This window comes from Oncorhynchus kisutch, linkage group LG14 (genome assembly GCF_002021735.2).
Source record: "Oncorhynchus kisutch isolate 150728-3 linkage group LG14, Okis_V2, whole genome shotgun sequence".
NCBI classification, from domain to species: Eukaryota; Metazoa; Chordata; class Actinopteri; order Salmoniformes; family Salmonidae; genus Oncorhynchus; species Oncorhynchus kisutch.
In genome coordinates this window covers 64,049,097-64,067,296 of record NC_034187.2, presented here as the reverse complement: position 1 = coordinate 64,067,296, position 18,200 = coordinate 64,049,097, and the positions used below count along the sequence as shown (strand labels likewise).

The 18,200-nt window shown below is 44.1% G+C and overlaps 1 protein-coding gene across 1 annotated transcript in view; it reads left to right on the top strand.

Annotated features, from left to right (window-relative positions):
* The first annotated feature begins 7,802 nt into the window (after positions 1-7,802).
* Positions 7,803-18,200, top strand: part of LOC109904417 (receptor-type tyrosine-protein phosphatase U-like) — a 268,951-nt gene continuing 258,553 nt past the window's right edge. Inside the window, 1 exon segment of the mRNA XM_031788734.1 lies at positions 7,803-8,000. Within this exon segment, the coding sequence (XP_031644594.1) occupies positions 7,928-8,000 (73 nt within the window). The 5' untranslated portion in view covers positions 7,803-7,927.

The window sequence follows — 18,200 nt, the reverse complement described above, 5'->3', positions numbered from 1 at the left end:
GAAATGGTCAAACCACACGGATACCATGGTGAAGAAGGCACGTCAGTGACTCTTCAACCTCAGGATGCTGAAGAAATTTGGCCTCGGGCCCCGAGGTCCCTCACAGTGTTCTATAGGAGCACCATCGAGAGCATACTGTCGGGCTGCAGCACAGCCTGTTATGGCAACTCAACCACCACGGACCGCAAGGTGCTACAAGGGGTAGTACACTCACCCGAACGCACCATTGGGTGCACACTGCCTGCCCTCCAGGACATCAAGTGTCGCAGGAAGGCCAAGAAGATCACCAGGGACCCCAGCCATCCGAGACATGGCCTGTTCTCCCTGTTTCCATCACCCAGATGCCGGGCAGTAGAGGAGCATCATGGCAAAACTGTGAGACTGGCCAGGAGCTTCTAATCCCAGACCATCTGGCTGCTGAATAGCCACCACTAGTCAGCTACGCCCCCCCCCCCCTCACACACACACACACCATTGAAGTGGCAAGACAGGTGGGACTGGTGTGAACCAATCACAGAGGATCCTGTCATGAGGTGTTTGGCAACAACGGCACCCTCACCTGTGTCAGGTGAGTTAGAGGTGTGTGTGTTAACTCTCCATTGTCTAGCGTTTCAGCAGGAGGATGATGCTAATGCTAAACTAGCAACGATGCGATTATTTAGAAAGCACACACACACATATGCACACACACACACACACACACACACACACACACACACACACACACACACACACACACACACACACACACACACACACACACACACACACACACACACACACACACACACACACCTGTGTCAAGGTGACAAGCTGTGGACAGGTGTATTACAGAGGTGTTTAAATGGTGTCTGGATAGTGTTAGCTTTCCACTCAAGATCAAAAAGAGAAGAAAGACCTGTAATTGAAGTGTCCTTTTCCAGCTTGGATGGTAGGTGAGTCTTTTCAGTGTTGTGGCTATTCAGAGGGTTCTGACAACACGGTTGACACTTTGTGAGTAATATAGATGGGTACATGTAATCTCTTCACTTATGCAGTGGCTGGCTGCTAACACCTCCCTCTCTCTCTTATCCCTTATTTTCTCTCTCTCTTTCTTTCCTTTCTCTCTCTCTCCTTCTCCTGCTCTCTCTTTATTTCCACCTCTCTCTCTCTCTCTCGCTGTGCTGCTGGTGTGGGATTGGCTCACACTGGAGCATGTATATAGCGGCTGCTGAACTGCCTGGGGGACTTTGTTGTGGTGTGGGGCGTCAGGGGGGTTCTATGTACAAAGGACGCAGGACGGGGGCTTGGTTCTAAATGTTCAAATTAAGTCAAGTTTGTGTTTTTAATTATGTAACTATTGGACTAAATCTCTCTCTCTTTCGCTGTCTCTCTCTGTCTCTCTCTCTGTTATGTCATGTACGCGCTGTGTTAGTGACTGAGAGGAAATATATTCATGAACCACCTTCAAAACTATCTCAATGTCATTTATGTAAATTGCATAATATACAGTAAGGAAGGCTTAAAGTATGCTGAATAATATGTTTATTTTATATGTTGGCGTGCACAGAGAAGACAGTGGGGAGTAAGGCAATTACATATTCAGAGGATCATTTGCATTTTGTTGCTCTTAGATCATCTACTTTACTTTTAAATCCAACTTAATGCACATTTTAGTCAAATGAATCTCCATTTTTAAAAGCTTAACCTGGCTGTCTGTCAAATGCACCTCACAGTTAGGTGACACTCTCCGCAATCTGTTCCTCTCAGAGGATGCAAGTGGGAAAATGTTTCTAAATTATTTTAAGCTAAAGGAAAAGAGGATAGTACCTCATATTTCATTCTTAATTGGTGCTTCTCACCTTCCACAAGGATCAAGTTCAAACATGGTACACATCACACCTTTTAGCTGAGTCACTGTCATCAGAGTATGCATATTTTATCCAAGTTTATATGAAGCAACCAAGAATGAATCTAAAAGAGAGGTACTTTATGAGATGTCCTCTATTCATCCTTTGAGTAGACTCAATATTATGAAGAAAAGGGTACTTAAGCGGGTGAGACCATGCAGAGTGACCTTGTCGGCATGACTGCCAGAGCATGTGTGGTGGATGTGTGTGGTGGTGGTGGATGTGTGTGGTGGTTGTGTGTGTGGTGGTTGTTTGTGTGGTGGTTGTGTGTGTGTTTGGTGTTTGTGTGTGGTGGTTGTGTGTGTGTGTGTGTGTGTGTGTGTGGTTGTGTGTGGTGGTTGTGTGTGTGGTGGTTGTGTGCAGTGTGGAAGACAACAGATACCACCATGACAGCTGGCAGTACCACTCGCAACACCCTGGTTCCCCTTGCATGCCAGCCATGTCTTATTGTGTGTGTGTGTGTGTGTGTCATCCTGTCAACCCCTCTGTGCCAGCCATGTTGGCAGCCACAGGAGACACAGCTACCTCAGTCAGCAGGTGTGACTTCCCTGTTGGACTATGACAAGGAGAGAAAGAATGACAGGGAGGGAAGTAAGGAAGGAAGGAGAGAGTGAGGAAAGGAAGGAGATAGGGAGAGAGGTCAGGTAAGGGAGGAGCGAAAGAAGTATAGGGAGAGAAGGGGGGAAGGAAGAAGGGACGTAGAGAGGATGGGAAGGAGAGAGGGAGGGGAGGTAAGGGAGGAGAGAAAGAAGGATAAGGAGGGAGGGAGGGTAGGGAGGTGAAGGAGGGGAGGTAAGATGTGAGAGAATGAGGGAGATGGACAGAGGTGTGAACTCCAAAAATTCTTAGAGAAAGAAGAGGAAGAAGTACAAGAAGGGGGTGAAGAGGAGCATCGGGATGAATGGAGGGAGGGAAAAGCTAGGGAGAAAGAGGGTGTGAGATGGACAGAGGTGGGAACTCCTAGCATCCTTCGAGGAGACAGGAGCATTCTTGTTTACACAGTCTGGTTTGATCTGTGAAAGATTGAGGGTTGGGTTGTTACCCTGCCTGTCATGCCGGCCCTATCTCTCCCCCCTCTTATCTTTCTCAAGTCTGTGTGTGTGTGACCTTCACCCTGACTGTCATGCTGACCCTTTCTCCTTCCCCTTATCTCTGTCTGAGACAGCAGGGTTAGGCTGAACTGTGAGAGAGACACCAGAGCTGTCTATGTCTCTGATCACCATCAATCATCATTCTCTCCTAACCTCCTTTCCCATTTCTTTCTCTCCTTTCTTGTCTAAATGTTTTATTCTGTCACTGCTCCTCTGTCCTCAGATAATAGCTTGTTTTTCTAGACTTGGCAGGTTGTGGTTGGGTAGAGTTTAACCCCATGACCATATAACTCTATAACTCTTTGTTGACTGAACTGATAAAACAGCATCTCCTCCATATTGATGCTCAAGCAGGAAAACCTTGTACTTAGACTGAATGGCCTTGTAAAATGGGGGCCTTGTAGGAACCTGGTCTAAGCCAATTCAGGTTGGGATATATACCAAGCTCACCACAGCTTCCTTTCACATACCAAAGCTAATCTGACAAAAAAATCCCAAAACAGGGGCTTATATTCACTTGGCCACTCCTTGGGTTATACCAATGTCAAATTGACAATTAAACACATAGCTATTCAAATATGAAAGACATATTCCATAGTCCTTCATTACATTGTACAATAATAGTCTAAGCAGAGACAATCATAATCAGAACCAGTTCATGAAGCGACCGCCACTTAATTCCCTATTCACAGTCCACTCAGTCACAGAAGGCCACTATAACTATTGGAACTCGCCATTGCGCACATACAACTTTCTAAGGTAGCCTACCGGACACTTGACAAACTACGAGCTCCAAGGAATAAACGCAAATACAGTTGATGGAAATAATTTAAACTTCTACCTCATCAGTCTTGCGAACGTTTATCTGCACTATAAACATCGCGTCCACTCAGGAGAGGGAATGGTACATGAAATGCAACAATATATCGTACCAAACATGAAGCAAAAATGTCTACAATCATGTAGCAACTATGGATTTTATGATGGGAAACAACATCAAACATTTTGAAAACGGAATCAAAGTGCTTTTGAAATCAATCAATTGAAATGTACTCAAAATGTCAGATGAGTTTATTGGTGAGAAGCAGCAGGAGTCGTATGCTGCTCACAATACATGTGTGTGTTTCTGCTTGTGAGGAGAGAGGGAGAGAAAGAGACTGGAAGTTTTTCACCAATTGATAACCACTATTGCAGGGCACTTAGAAAAGTAATGATAATGATTGATGAGGATTTCATAAGACGTGCTCTCTCTCTCTCTCTCTCTCTCTCTCTCTCTCTCTCTCTCTCTCTCTCTCTCTCTCTCTCTCTCTCTCTCTCTGTGTCTCATTAGAATGCCAGAGATAAAGTGTTATCAGTCTTTAAAGAGGGATTTCCTATTTGAATAGGAAATTATAATTGAAATGTGTGTGCTTCTTGGAGGTTGGAGAGATAAGGCAAACACGCAGGGAGATAGGGATAGAACTAGTGAGAACGAGTGAGATGGAGGGGGAGTGAACGAGAGAGAAGGGGGAGATGGGTTGTAATAAACCGAGTGAAAGGGAAAGTATTGTTAATTTTCACAGGTTGGCATTGCGTGTGTGTGTGTGTGTGTGTGTGTGTGTGTGTGTGTGCGTTTGTGTGTCTGTGTTATTATAACTAAACACTTGAATTACTTTCACACTTATAATAATTCATTTTAAATGTCACAGTTGTGTTTACTCACCGCTCCACTGATTTAGCACTCAATTAAACAGAAGTGTGTGGATACATGTCTGTGTATTGCGGGCTTAAAATATCTATGTATTCTCATCTACACACAGCGACTTTATTCCCCAATAAAACCCACTTTACAAACTAAATATTCTTGGGCACCCAAATTCATTAGCCCAAGGGAGATGACTTACTTGACTGAAGCCCTTGGCCCCTGTAGGCCAATGTAGTACATACCTTCTCTAACATGCCCTCTCTCACAGTTCAACAAGCTGACAAACTTCCTCTTTCCCTCTCCAGATCCTAATAAATAGAGCCTGGCCGAACTGAGAGGAGAAGAGAGGAGCTGATCTGAGAGCTGAGGGTAGGTGCTCTGATCAGTGTTGTGATCCACAGTGCTGTGGCCTGGTCTCCTGTTAAATCTAATCCTGATGCAGCCAGTCTCCAACACCTGGTAGTGCAGGGTTCATTCTCCGCTCTGCATGTTTTTTTCTATCCTCCCCCCTGGGGCTCTGTGTAATTGCTTTGTGCTGATGAGAAGCAACAATGTTTAAAGTACCATCTTGTACTGCAATTACGCCCATAAAAGTGAAGTGTGTGTGTGTGCGTCTGTGTCTGTGTGTGTGTGTGTGTGTGCGTCTGTGTGTGTGCGTGCGTGTGTCTCTGTCTGTGTCTGTGTGTGTGTGTGTGTGTGTGTGTGTGTGTGTGCGTGCGTGTGTCTCTGTCTGTGTCTGTGTGTGTGCGTGCGTGTGTCTCTGTCTGTGTCTGTGTGTGTGTGTGTGCGTGTGTCTGTGTGTGTCTGTGTGTGTGTGTGTGTGTGTGTGCGTGCGTGTGTCTCTGTCTGTGTCTGTGTCTGTGTGTGTGTGTGTGCGTGCGTGTGTCTCTGTCTGTGTCTGTGTGTGTGATTCGAAATAAAGAACTATCCTGCTTTTCTAAGGGAGGGAGAGATGTGGGTCTCTGGCCCTGGTCGATATCGTGCTCCTACCAGCTTAGTCCAGTCTGATACTGCCAAAGGTCAATGAGTAGCCATAAGCTCTTTATCCTCTAAGTCATAGGATGATGCACGTCATGTTTGAAAATGTACCATGTACAGACATTTACCTTATTCCCTCAGGCTGGAATAATATGGTCATACATGTTTCCTGTGTGTGTGTGTGTGTGTGTGTTTGTTGTACCCTGCCTGTGTGTGTGTTTGTTGTCCTCTGTGTGTGTGTGTTTGTTGTCCCCTGTCTGTGTGTGTTTGTTGTTCTCTGTGTGTGTGTTTGTTGTCCCCTGTCTGTGTGTGTGTTTGTTGTCCTCTGTGTGTGTTTGTGTGCATGTCCTGGGTGGTACTGGTTGCCTGGGCACTGACAGCTTGCCGCTCCTGTGCTTATGAAAATAAATGCTGATGGGGGTTGAACTGACAGTGCTGCATGGGTCAGAGAGAAGAGAGATGGGGCTCTGGGCTGACTGGCTGACAGGCCGCCAACGCTATGCCTGGTTTGCATTGAGATGCATGACAACACCCCTGCTCGACTCACCCCCCCCCCCACCAACTACCAACTGCTGACGACAGTGTGTGTGTGGGTGTACAGGCACAGTGGCCTCACAGTCACTCTCTGCCATGTCCCCTATCAGTATTCCACTGCCACTACTGCTGATACTGCTTCTCTGTCTCCTCTGTCTGTCGCTCGCTGCACCTCACCTCAACTTGCCCCTCCTCGCCCTCAATTTTCTGCCTCTCCTCCCTGGACTGTATGTTACTGTACTGTCCTCCAAAAACCCTGATGACAGCTAGATGCCGAAATGCGTTTAACAATAAAGAAAGCATATTTGACGTCCACTTTCATAGTCCTCCAAGAGTTGCTGAATATCCTTATATTGACTGTACTTTTCCACTGACAGACTCAGCTTTCTGCTCCTGGCTGTTTTTTCTCAAACATGCAGTAGCAGACACAAGGCAGAATGTTGTTGGTGGTTTGCCAGAAGCTTGTTTGGTCCATTTCGACAGATGTCAGTGTTAGATTTCAGATGCCAGATGCGCCTTTCCTGAAACATTATATGCCAGAATGCTACATGTTGCATTTTCAATACAGGGTCTTATATTGAATCCTGTGTTTTAGTGTCACATTGAATGTAATTGGTTTCCTAGTCCAAACAACCTTGATCTGGAGCTGTTATGACACACGCACGCACTCACACACACACACACACACACACACGCACACACCCACCCACGCACACGCACGCACACACACACACACACACACACAGCCTCTGACATCGTTCCTGGCAACACGCAGCGGTATAAATCCAATCTTTACGGTCGTAATAGGCATTCATCTAATGTGATTACTGTTCACAACGACACGGCGTGTTTTTTCTTCTCCACAGTGTGAAACACACCATGACCTGATTCCATCCTTTGTTTTATCGACTAACTTTCTCAGGCAACTGGAGCTGATTGGAAAATTGACGTCGTGAAACAAAAAAAACATTAATGGAACGACGCTTAATTGCATTGGGGGGCGATAAACTGAGGCAGAGTGAGACTCCTGCTGACCTGTTGTGCTGTGATGGTATTACCCACTGGGCACAGACGTCAATTACATTTCATTGAAGTTGTGTCAAAGCAATGTTGATTCAACCAGTGTGTGCCCAGTGGGTAGTGACCACGGAGAAGTCTCCAAACCTTCCTCTTCTCCTCATATTCCTCCTGCTGTTCCCTTCCACTCACCACAGGCATCTGGAGTAGCCTCCCTCCCACACTCTGCTCCTCAGAAAAACACATGAAAGCTCTACTGTACCTGCAGCTGTTTCTGTTGAGGTATACCTTAGGTATTGTAATTTGCATATATGCATATGAATTAGGCATGACACATCTGGATGGTTTTGTTATGCTTCAATGTAAAATGGTAATTATTATGATAAGATTCTCCACTCACACAAAAGTTGTGTTTAATTTGTTTGTAGAGAAAAACAAGTGTTTGGATATGATGGTGTCGCTGTAATACAAAAGCAACCACATGGCTGCGCTGTAGACCTGTATTTGACCACTTGATTGGTGGCGCAAAGTGAAGTAAGGGTTCTTTTTGAATTCTTTGCCCCCTACGTCAGCTATTGCAGCTCAAATTGCCAGTGTGTTTCGCATGGAGGGGGCACTCGCTTCAGGAAGGAAATCAGCTATCAATGGGATCGAGCAGACAACTTTGTTACAGTCCCGCCGGAGTCACTCATTACAAGGATTTCTGATAACGCGAGCTGGACTAAAACGTTAAAATGTATACCGGAGTGTTTCTACTGATGCTGGTCGTCGGGCTCTACGCTGATACTATGGACCAAGGGCCAACAGGTAAAGAAAACAACGTTTTTGTTTCTTGGGAGTCAAGCATTGCGCTGCTGCGCACCTGGGAAAGGACAGTTGGCTGGGCTGTCCGTGTCATTTGTGCCCACTGGGCACATTATTCTACGCTAATAAACATGTCGCCAAATAACGGGAAATTTCGAGTGCTATTAATCGAATTTGTTTTTATTCTTTTAAATGTTGTGAAAGGTGAAAATAGCTGTTCCCATAATTTGGTCGGACGGTCGCGTCTTATTTCTGAACAGAACTTCCAAGAAAGTAGCATTGTTTTAGTTTTTGTAAATAACCTAATAGAATATCCAAGAATAACTGTTTTCAATCATTTCAAGTCTGTGACTTGTCGAAATATGCTACGTAGTGTCTTTTGAGGCTATGCGAATATTAGCAATGTTGAATAAGCTGTTGTCTGTTCTTCACAGGTTGCAGTGTCAAGTGTAACAATATATATTTTACCCGTGGCACGTGCAGTGAAGAAGTGTAGAAAAGTGATGGCATACCAGGCAGTAACCTCATATTTATCATTTCTCAGGTTGGAATGGTTTCAGTCTCAAGTTATTCTGACATGCAGGATAGAAAAATAAAGTACAAAATATAACATTTTTTTTGTCATAATAATGAAGCTATTCTGACCAATCAATTAAATTGGAATGTAAATGCTGTTGGAATATAAATGCTGTTATCGGTTGTTTGGGATTAAGCTACATCAAAGAGCTGAGAATGTTTCTGTTAATGGTCAATTCGAATAACAGTCATCAAGCCCCGAACCTGCTGATAAAAATAAATAAACCCCACGTTCCTTTATGGGCTGTGATTTGATTGATGGAAGAAAACTCTATTATTTAGCTCTGTCAATCACATACACACAGTTTTCTTTCTAATATCAAGTTCTACAGTTTGCACTCAATATTGTGAGTGTTCATTTCCTGTAAACACATTAGTTTTTTTATTCAGGGCACATACCATGGTACAACAATGCTTTTTTTCAGTTTCACTGTCATGATACCTAATACATTCTCAATGTGTGTTTTTAATCCTGCAGGAGACAGCTCTGGGAGGTTTACAGCAGGGCTTTTTTGTGTGAACTATCTGTATTGTTTTCATTGTGGAATACACAGTAATTTTAGTTCCCAAGAAAGAATGTATTGAAAGGAAAAATCCCCTCTGGTGCCATTCCAGCTCAGCTAAACCTGAGTATTAGCAGTGAACGTGTTTATTAGCAAGGCAGGGGTGTGGCCATGTGTAGATTCACTTTACATGACATAGTACTAAGACCATGTAATAGCGTGTCTTTATACTAAAATAGTGGATTTGAAACCCAGACCCCTGTGGGAGTTGAATGTTATAAATACTCTCCTACAGACAAGCCAAGCAGAACCTTTACTAGTTACTGTTATAGTATACTACATGAAACTGGGTGAATGCATTCTCACTCCCTCCATAGCAGTGTTTTCCCTAGATTTCTTCCCAGGTGGCTTCCAAAGCAACATCCTGGCACCAAAACTGTCAATAAAAACAGCCTTAGAGAAGAAGGGTTGGAGCATAGACTTGATCACATAACCTCACCCAACAACATTGCAAACTGAACCCCACTATTCTCTGTGGGCTGTAGCTGTACAGTAGGTGAAGCTGCCTGCCGCAGTGATCTGTTTATAGTAGATGTATACCTTACTGCTGAGGCAGTCTGTGTCTGATTGCGCAAACACACACGGGTCTGTTGCTCCAGGCTTTTCTTCTTGCTTTTCCAATATCTGGTTGAGCCTGAGCAAATCAAATTGTATTGTCACATACACGTGTTTATCAGATGTTATTGCGGGTGTAGCAAAATGCTTGTGTTTCTAGCTCCAACAGTGCAATTATATCTAACAAGTAATATTTAACAATACACACAACCTAAAGTAAAGGAATGGAATTAAGAATATAGAAATATTTGGACGAGCAATGTCAGAGCGGCATAGACTAAGATACAGTAGAATAGAATACAGTATATCCATATGAGATGAGTAATGGAAAATTTGTCAAATTATTAAAGTGGCCAGTGATTTCAAGTCTATGTATATAGGGCAGCAGCCTCTAATGTGCTAGTGATGGCTATTTAACAGTCTGATGGCCTTGAGATTAGGGATGCACGATATATCAGTGAACATATGGCAGGGTAACCTAGTGGTTAGAGCGTTGGACTAGTAACCGAAAGGTTGCACGTTCAAATCCCCGAGCTGACAAGGTACAAATCTGGCGTTCTGCCCCTGAACAGGCAGTTAACCCACTGTTCCTAGGCCGTCATTGAAAATAAGAATTTGTTAGCAAGGCAGGGGTGTGGCCATGTGTAGATTCACTTTACATGACATAGTACTAAGACCATGTAATAGCGTGTCTTTATACTAAAATAGTGGATTTGAAACCCAGACCCCTGTGGGAGTTGAATGTTATAAATACTCTCCTACAGACAAGCCAAGCAGAACCTTTACTAGTTACTGTTATAGTATACTAACTTTAACTTGCCTAGTTAAATAAAGGTACAATTTAAATTAAATATCGGAATTGGCTGATATGAGCTAAAAATGCCAACATCGGTATCAGCTGATGTCTAGTTTAACACCCGATGTGCAAAACTGATGTCAAAGCTGACGTTCATACCTATATAATGAAGGTACATGATGTAATGACGGCACGTAAAATTTTGCGCTATGCGGGCGACACAGCATTCCTAAACTAGCCCACAATGTCTGCTGTGTGGATCCAGCAGACATTGTGGTCAACAAGTTTCCAAATTTCCTAGTCAACAAGTCAAGCAGTCATTTGAAAGAGTAACAACATTTCAGCGAGACAACTCAAAGGCGAAATACATTAAAGCCAAGATAATGGAATTCATTGCCGTTGACAATCAACCGTTCTCTGGCGTGGGTGATGTTGGCTTTCTCTGACTGGTCGAGCACCGGTTAACACTACTACTACTGTGACATCGGGTGCTGTAGGTGTCCTGGAGGGCAGCTAGTTTGCCCCCGGTGATGCATTGGGCAGACCGCACTACCCTGCAGTTGCGGGCAGTTGCCATACTAGGCGGTGATACAGTCCGACAGGATGCTCCCAATTGTGCATCTGTATAAGTTTGTGAGGGTTTTAGGTGCCAAGACAAATTTCTTCAACCTCCGGACTTTGAAGAGGTGCTGTTGTGCCTTCTTCACCACACTGTCTGTGTGGGTGGACCATTTCAGTTTGTCAGTGATGCGTACGCAGAGGAACTTGAAGCTTTCCACCTTCTCCACTGCAGTCCCGTCGATGTGGATAGGGAAGGTGCTCCCTCTGCTGTTTCCTGAAGTCCAAGATCAGTTCCTTTGTTTTGTTGACGTTGGGTGAGAGGTTATTTTCCTGGCACCACACTTCCAGGGCCCTCACCTCCTCCCGTAGGCTGTCTCGTCATTGTTGGTAATCAGGCCTACTACTATTGTGTCGTCTGCATTCTTGATGATTCAGTTGGAGGCGTGCATTGCCACGCAGCCATGGGTGAACAGGGAGTATAGGAGCAGGGCTTGCCCTCCCTGTAGTTGCTTGGTGCACCCTCTGAGTGCTACCTGATTGAGTAAATTTGCTGGGGTAAAAGCACTCCTTGTCAGATCACTGCATAGCAGCACCTGTTAGTGTGTGTGTGTGTCTCTCTCTGTGTATGTGTTTGGCCCGGAGGCGTTAGGGTAGTAGAGACGGTAGTTTAATCTGGTAGGCCCCTATGTCTCCGACTCTCTCAGTACTGACATGCAGCCAGTGTGAAACACCCCATGATTGGTGGTGTAGAGGTTGAACTTGGGATGGCAGACCACATGGGAACACACTATCATGGGAGAAGGTGGTCGCCAGGCTGAGGGTTGTACTAAGGACGAGGGGCTATGGAAGTGCTGGCCGTGCTGTGTGCAGTGGTTTGGATCGGTCAGATTTTTAATCATACAGAAAATGGTTTAACACACACAAAGCTCTCTTTGGGGAACAAAGGTTGGAAAGGAGAAAATTGGATCCCAAACACAGAGAGAAGAGTGATGGAAGTTGGTTCCTTCTTCTTTGTTTGTTTGATGTTTTCAGGCCACTGATATGTGAAATAGGACTTCTCTCTTACTAAAAGTAGGCAGAGGATTTTCTTTTGCTGATCTGTGCTCTTCCTTCCATCTCTATGAAGGCTTTAATCTGTCTAGCTCTAACACCCCTTTGCTTGACTACAGAGAGAGAGGTCACTTTTTATTGTCTTTTTTATTTGACAGCTTTAATGGACAGACATCTTTAGGCATGGACTGCCTTCTTCCCTCATCTAGGGTGACTACATTTAATGTACCCAAATACGGGACAAAGGCATGATTTTGTGGGACAGTGTAGCCTACATGAATCTTTTTTTGGGGCTGCTCTGAACAAGCTTCCGCTGCTCTGAACAAGCTAATTGAAGCGGGCCTATAGGCTACTCCTTTGGCTCATGCTAAATTTGGTCATGCAGAAACAAGAGCCCAATGTGTGTCTGTTTTAGGAAAATCTGGGAATACATGGCCAAGGAAACATTTCTGGCTGGTCTCAGGGAATGTGAAAACTTTAGGAAGTGAGACTTTGATAACAGGGTTGAGTGATGTAGCAGCAAATATGTTGAATTAGCAACTAATGAGCATGAAGAGCCTCACAAATTTGGCAAAATCACCTTGTATCTTTTCAGTTTAATAACCTTATATATATTTCCAATCGGCTATTTATTCACTTTTGTAGCTCTTCATCAGAAACATGCCTTTTTAACTGGCCACTCCTCTCCAAATCCAAGGACTTTAGAAATGTGATTGGTTGATGATATGACATTGGCCTACATATCGCCTTGCGCTACGCAGAATATCAGATGTCAACAACGATTAGAGAAGTGTTTAACATCACCAGTACCACATCCTTATATATATATATATATACTTTGTCAAAAGAGCAACGTGACTGCAAACCGAGATCTGTATATAATGACGAGATGTTCATGTCTCCACCCTAACAATGGAAGTCATTGTCCCAAAGGAGGGAGGGCAAGCGAAAAGCTTAGGTCTAAGATAAGCTCAATGTGTTTCTATAGGTTTATCTTGGACAGATTTCGGCCAGTGAAACTTCTTGCTTCGCCTCTTCCTCTCCACTGCAAAAGAGACTAGTTTAAATGCCTGACTGAAATATGGAACAAATCTACATTTTTAGTAAATTAGTGGGTCAGAATTTTTTAAATAAAATGCAGGACATGATTGTTTGGTTGCAGGACAAAGGGCCAAAATGTGGGACCCTACCCTCACCTCAAACCAATGGGTCAACACACCCTGGAAGAAACGGTGTCACCATGAATCAGCCAGGCGGGTAGATAGAATGACTCACAAAAGCATTACCTATTACTTACACGCACGCACGTATGCACACACACACACACACACACACACACACACACACACACACACACACACACACACACACACACACACACACACACACACACACACACACAGTTTAATTGCCACAATTCTTGGCACCTCAACTAGTTAGGTATTTATTAGGTTCGTCATTCAGCTTGCAGTCCAATGTATTTATTGGCAAAGCCGCAGCTGTGGCTTTTTGCAGCCAGCTTGAGTGTTCAACATGAATTTTAAGTTGTTTGGAATTTGCATTTAATCACCAGAGTTGAGGACCTTTGGTGGCCTCTGCAGGTCCATCAGTTCAGCTGGAAATAGGACTTGGCAAAGCTCTACTGCCTTTTGAATAGGACTTCTGTGAGTCACTCATATATATATATATATTTTTTTTTCTCTTTTTATCTAAAAGTGATTTCCTCTTATCGTTCCCAGTCGGAGCTGGGTCGCGGCAGTGGGGATGTTTGGCAGAGAAATCTATTTTCTCATAGGGAGCTGAGCTGATTGGTAGGATGCAGGAAGTGTGAGGCGGACAAGAGGAAGAGAAGGAGAGAGAGATGGAGTAATGCTGTGTTGTTCCTGACAGACATTAATGTCCAAGCCTCCCAGTTAAATACCATGGTTCTCTATAGTCCCTTAAAGCAGCTCAGTCTGTTAGTAGATGGCACTTTCACTGACTGCGTGTGCGTGTGAGCGTGCGCGTGCGTGTGCTCTCACATGATGTTCTGTTATTTCTGAATGTCCAGAAGAGAACTTGAATCAGATCTTTAATGTAAAAGTCAGCAATAAAACACTGACTGACGGGGACGCTCACTGTGAGTGTGTGTGTGAGTCTTTCTGTGTGTGTGTGTGTGTTTGAAAAATAGAAACACAGTGTATGTGAGTGTCAGAGAGAGATCGATAGAGAGAGTGTGTGTGTGTGTGTGTGTGTGGTGCACAGTGAGGTGCAGACCTGACAGCTTTGTGTGCTCACTTTCAGAAGTATCCTTTAGAGTATGAGCTTTTAGCAGACAGGAAGACAGCCAGGCAGCAGTTCAGCTAGTCAGTGACTGGGAGGCCTTTCGTTCCAGGAGGTGGTTGTCAGTTAGACCTGTCGTCATGGCGTCACGGTGCCTTGTCTCTGACGCTGATCGCCCACGACCGCTCCCCGCTACCGTGTCACAGCAGCAGCGTGTCCACCTGCCATCGCCATAACACCCATCACCGCCACACTCCCTGAATGGAGCCGACAGCATTCCACGATCGCTCGACGCCCCCGACCTGCAGGGGCCCATGGGAACAGGAAGTGTGGAGTTCTCTCCTCTCAGCTCTCCTCATCTGTCACTTTGCTTCTCCAGGTGGGAGCTAGCTAACCATTAATGTGTTGCTGAGTCCCTGAACGCCACTGTGTTAGACAGATGGCTGTGTGCCAACAGGCCCAACACTACACAACACTACTGCTCAGATTCCTTAATGTGTTTAGACATTCTGGTTAAGACGTGCTTACTTAATACAAGAAATACTTAGAATCTGTAATACACTTTTTTTGAACCTTTTATTTAACTAGGCAAATCAGTTAAAATAAATTCTTATTTACAAAGACGGCCTACCCCAGACGGCGCTGTGCACCGCCCTATGGGACTCCCAATCACGGCCGGATATGATACATCCTGGATATGAACCAGGGACTGTAGTGATGCCTCTTGCGCTGAGATGCAGTGCCTTAGGCCATTGCGCCACTTAGTGATTCAGATTTTCATGGTCTTCAGTTATTAGTTTCTGTGACGCTTGTCATCAATCAAACAACAGATGGAAAGAGCAGATTTCAAGTTTCTAGAGTGGATGTTTCTCTTTAGATCGATATTTGAATGTTTTGTGGACGAGGACGAGGGCAGTGTAGATTAAAAGTTCTCAGCAGGATGGTGGTTGAAGCAGCTAATAAATTCAGTGTGTCTGTGACAAATCAACTGTTCTAAAAGCGGTTGGTTATCCCTCTCTTTGAAAAGTTGGCGTCTGTGACAGATATGCAGAGAGAACGCTGAGCTGTGTGCTGTGTCCCAACTTGGATTGGCGGGGCTCCAGCTGCTGCCGTGGCAACAGAGGAACTCGGAACTCGGAGAGAGCTGCCTCAAAGTGTTCAGACTTGTGAACTATAGGACGATGCTAGAGAAGACTCTGTGGTCACTCTGTGCTTTTCAACAGGACTTAGTGTCAGGAAAGCACACGTGCAAATGACTGTGAGCCTCCCTCTCCCTGCCACTCTCTCCCTCTTTTTCTCTCTCTCCCTTTTCTCTCTCGCTCTCTCTTTTTCTCTATTTCTCGCTCTTTTTTCTTTCTCATTTGAATTTTTCAAACTGTCCAATTAGCTCATATCTAATGTGAGTGATGCTTCAAAAGCAACTAATTAAGCACCTGGTTCTAGTGAGAATAACCGTATTAGTGTAAATATATGACTATGTGGTGGGTTATGTCCCAAATAGCACCCTATTCCATATATAGTGCACTACTTTAGACCAGGGCATATTAGAAATAGGGGGCCATTTTGAACACACACGTTGTTATGTCTCTAATTACGAGCCTGCCAAGTGTCACATTTATCCAACAAACCAAATTCATAAGAACTAAGTAATTGAAATTCCACATCGGTCCAAATCATTCATATTCTTTATGGATTTTGTTAAGGATCATTTGCTGAGATTGATGGAGCTGGAATCATTGCCAATATGATTAGAAGGAGAACTATCGAGCTACACTGCAGAAGGGTGAGAGAGTTGTATTGTCTGTTTATTTGGAGTGGCTGTGGTGGTGTAGTCGCAGTGGGATGCTCTGAGAGGAGATACACTGAGTGTACAAAACATTAGGAACACCGGCTCTTTCCATGATAGACTGACCAGGTGAATCCAGGTGAAAGCTATGATCCCTTATTGATGTCACTTAAATCCACTTCAATCAGTGTAGATGAAGGGGAGGAGACAGGTTAAAGAAGGATTTAAGCCTTGAGACAATCGAGACATGGATTGTGTCTGTGTGCTATTCAGAGGGTGAATGGGTAAAACAAAAGATTTAAGTGCCTTTGAGTGGGGTATAGTAGTAGGTGCCAGGCACACCAGTTTGAGTGTGTCAAGAACTGCAATGCTGTGGGGTTTTTCATGGTCAACAGTTTCCTGTGTGTATCACGAATGGTCCATCACCTGAAGGACATTCAGCCACCTGTGGGAAGCATTGGAGTCAACATGGGCCAACCTTTCGACACCTTGTAGAGTCCATGCCCCGATAAATTGAGGCTGTTTCGAGGACAAAAGGGGTTGAAACTCAATATTAGGAAGGTGTTCCTAGTATTTTGTACACTGTGTATACACCGCAGACAACAACTCTGCAGTGATGTCTGTCCATTAAGTGTCTGATGTGATATGATCTCTGTCCATTTAGCATCTCCCAGAACTGTCACCTGGTCTGATTATGTCTGTCGGATGCCACTCGCGTCGCTATCGCCACAGACGTGCATGAATAGGTCTTATGAATATTCCTCGCCTCACCTCCAACTAAAGGTACAGTCGGAAGTTTACACACACCCAGGCTGGAGTCATTAAAGCTTGTTTTTCAACCACTCCACAAATTTATTGTTAACAAACTATCGTTTTGGCAAGTCGTTTAGGACATCTACTTTGTGCATGACATAAGTAATTTTTCCAACAATTGTTGACAGACACATTGAATTATAAGTGAAATAATCACTATTCCAGTGGGTCAGAAGTTTACATACATTAAGTTGACTGTGCCTTTAAACAGCTTGGAAAATTCCCAAAAATGATATCATGGCTTTAGAATCTTCTGATAGGCTCATTGACATCATTTGAGTCAATTGGAGCTGTACCTGTGGATGTATTTCAAGGCCTACCTTCAAACTCAGTGCCTCTTTGCTTGACATCATGGGAAAATCAAAAGAAATCAGCCAAGACTGCAGAAAAGAATTGTAGACCTCCACAAGTCTGGTTCATCCTTGGGAGCAATTTCCAAACGCCTGAAGGTACCACGTTCATCTGTACAAACAATAGTTTGTAAGTATAAACACCATGGGACGTTCTGTCTCCTAGAGATGAACATACTTTGGTGCGAAAAGTGCAAATCAATCCCAGAACAACAGCAAAGGACCTTGTGAAGATGCAAGAGGAAACAGGTACAAAAGTATCTATATCAACAGTAAAACGAGTCCTTTATCGACATAACCTGAAAGGCCACTCAGCAAGGAAGAAGCCACTGCTCCAAAACCGCCATGATAAAGCCAGACTACGGTTTGCAACTGCACATGGGGACAAAGATCGTACTTTTTGGAGAAATGTCCTCTGGTCTGATGAAACAAAAATGGAATTGTTTGGCCATAATAACCATCGTTATGTTTGGAGGAAAAAGGGGGAAGCTTGCAAGCCGAAGAACACCATCCCAACCGTGAAACATGAGGGGGGCAGCATCATGTTGTGGGGGTGCTTTGCTGCAGGAGGGACTGGTGCACTTCACAAAATAGATGGCATCATGAGGAGCGAAAATTATGTGGATATATTGAAGCAACATCTCAAGACATCAGCCAGGAAAATTCACCCAATTTATTGTGGGAAGCTTGTGGAAGGCTACCTGAAACATTTGACCCAAGTTAAACAATTTAAAGGCAATGCTACCAAATACTAATTGAGTGTATATAAACTTCTGACCCACTGGGAATGTGATGAAAGAAATAAAAGCTGAAATAAATCATTCTCTCTACAATTATTCTGACATTCCACATTCTAAAAATAAAGTGGTGATCCTAGCTGACATAAGAATT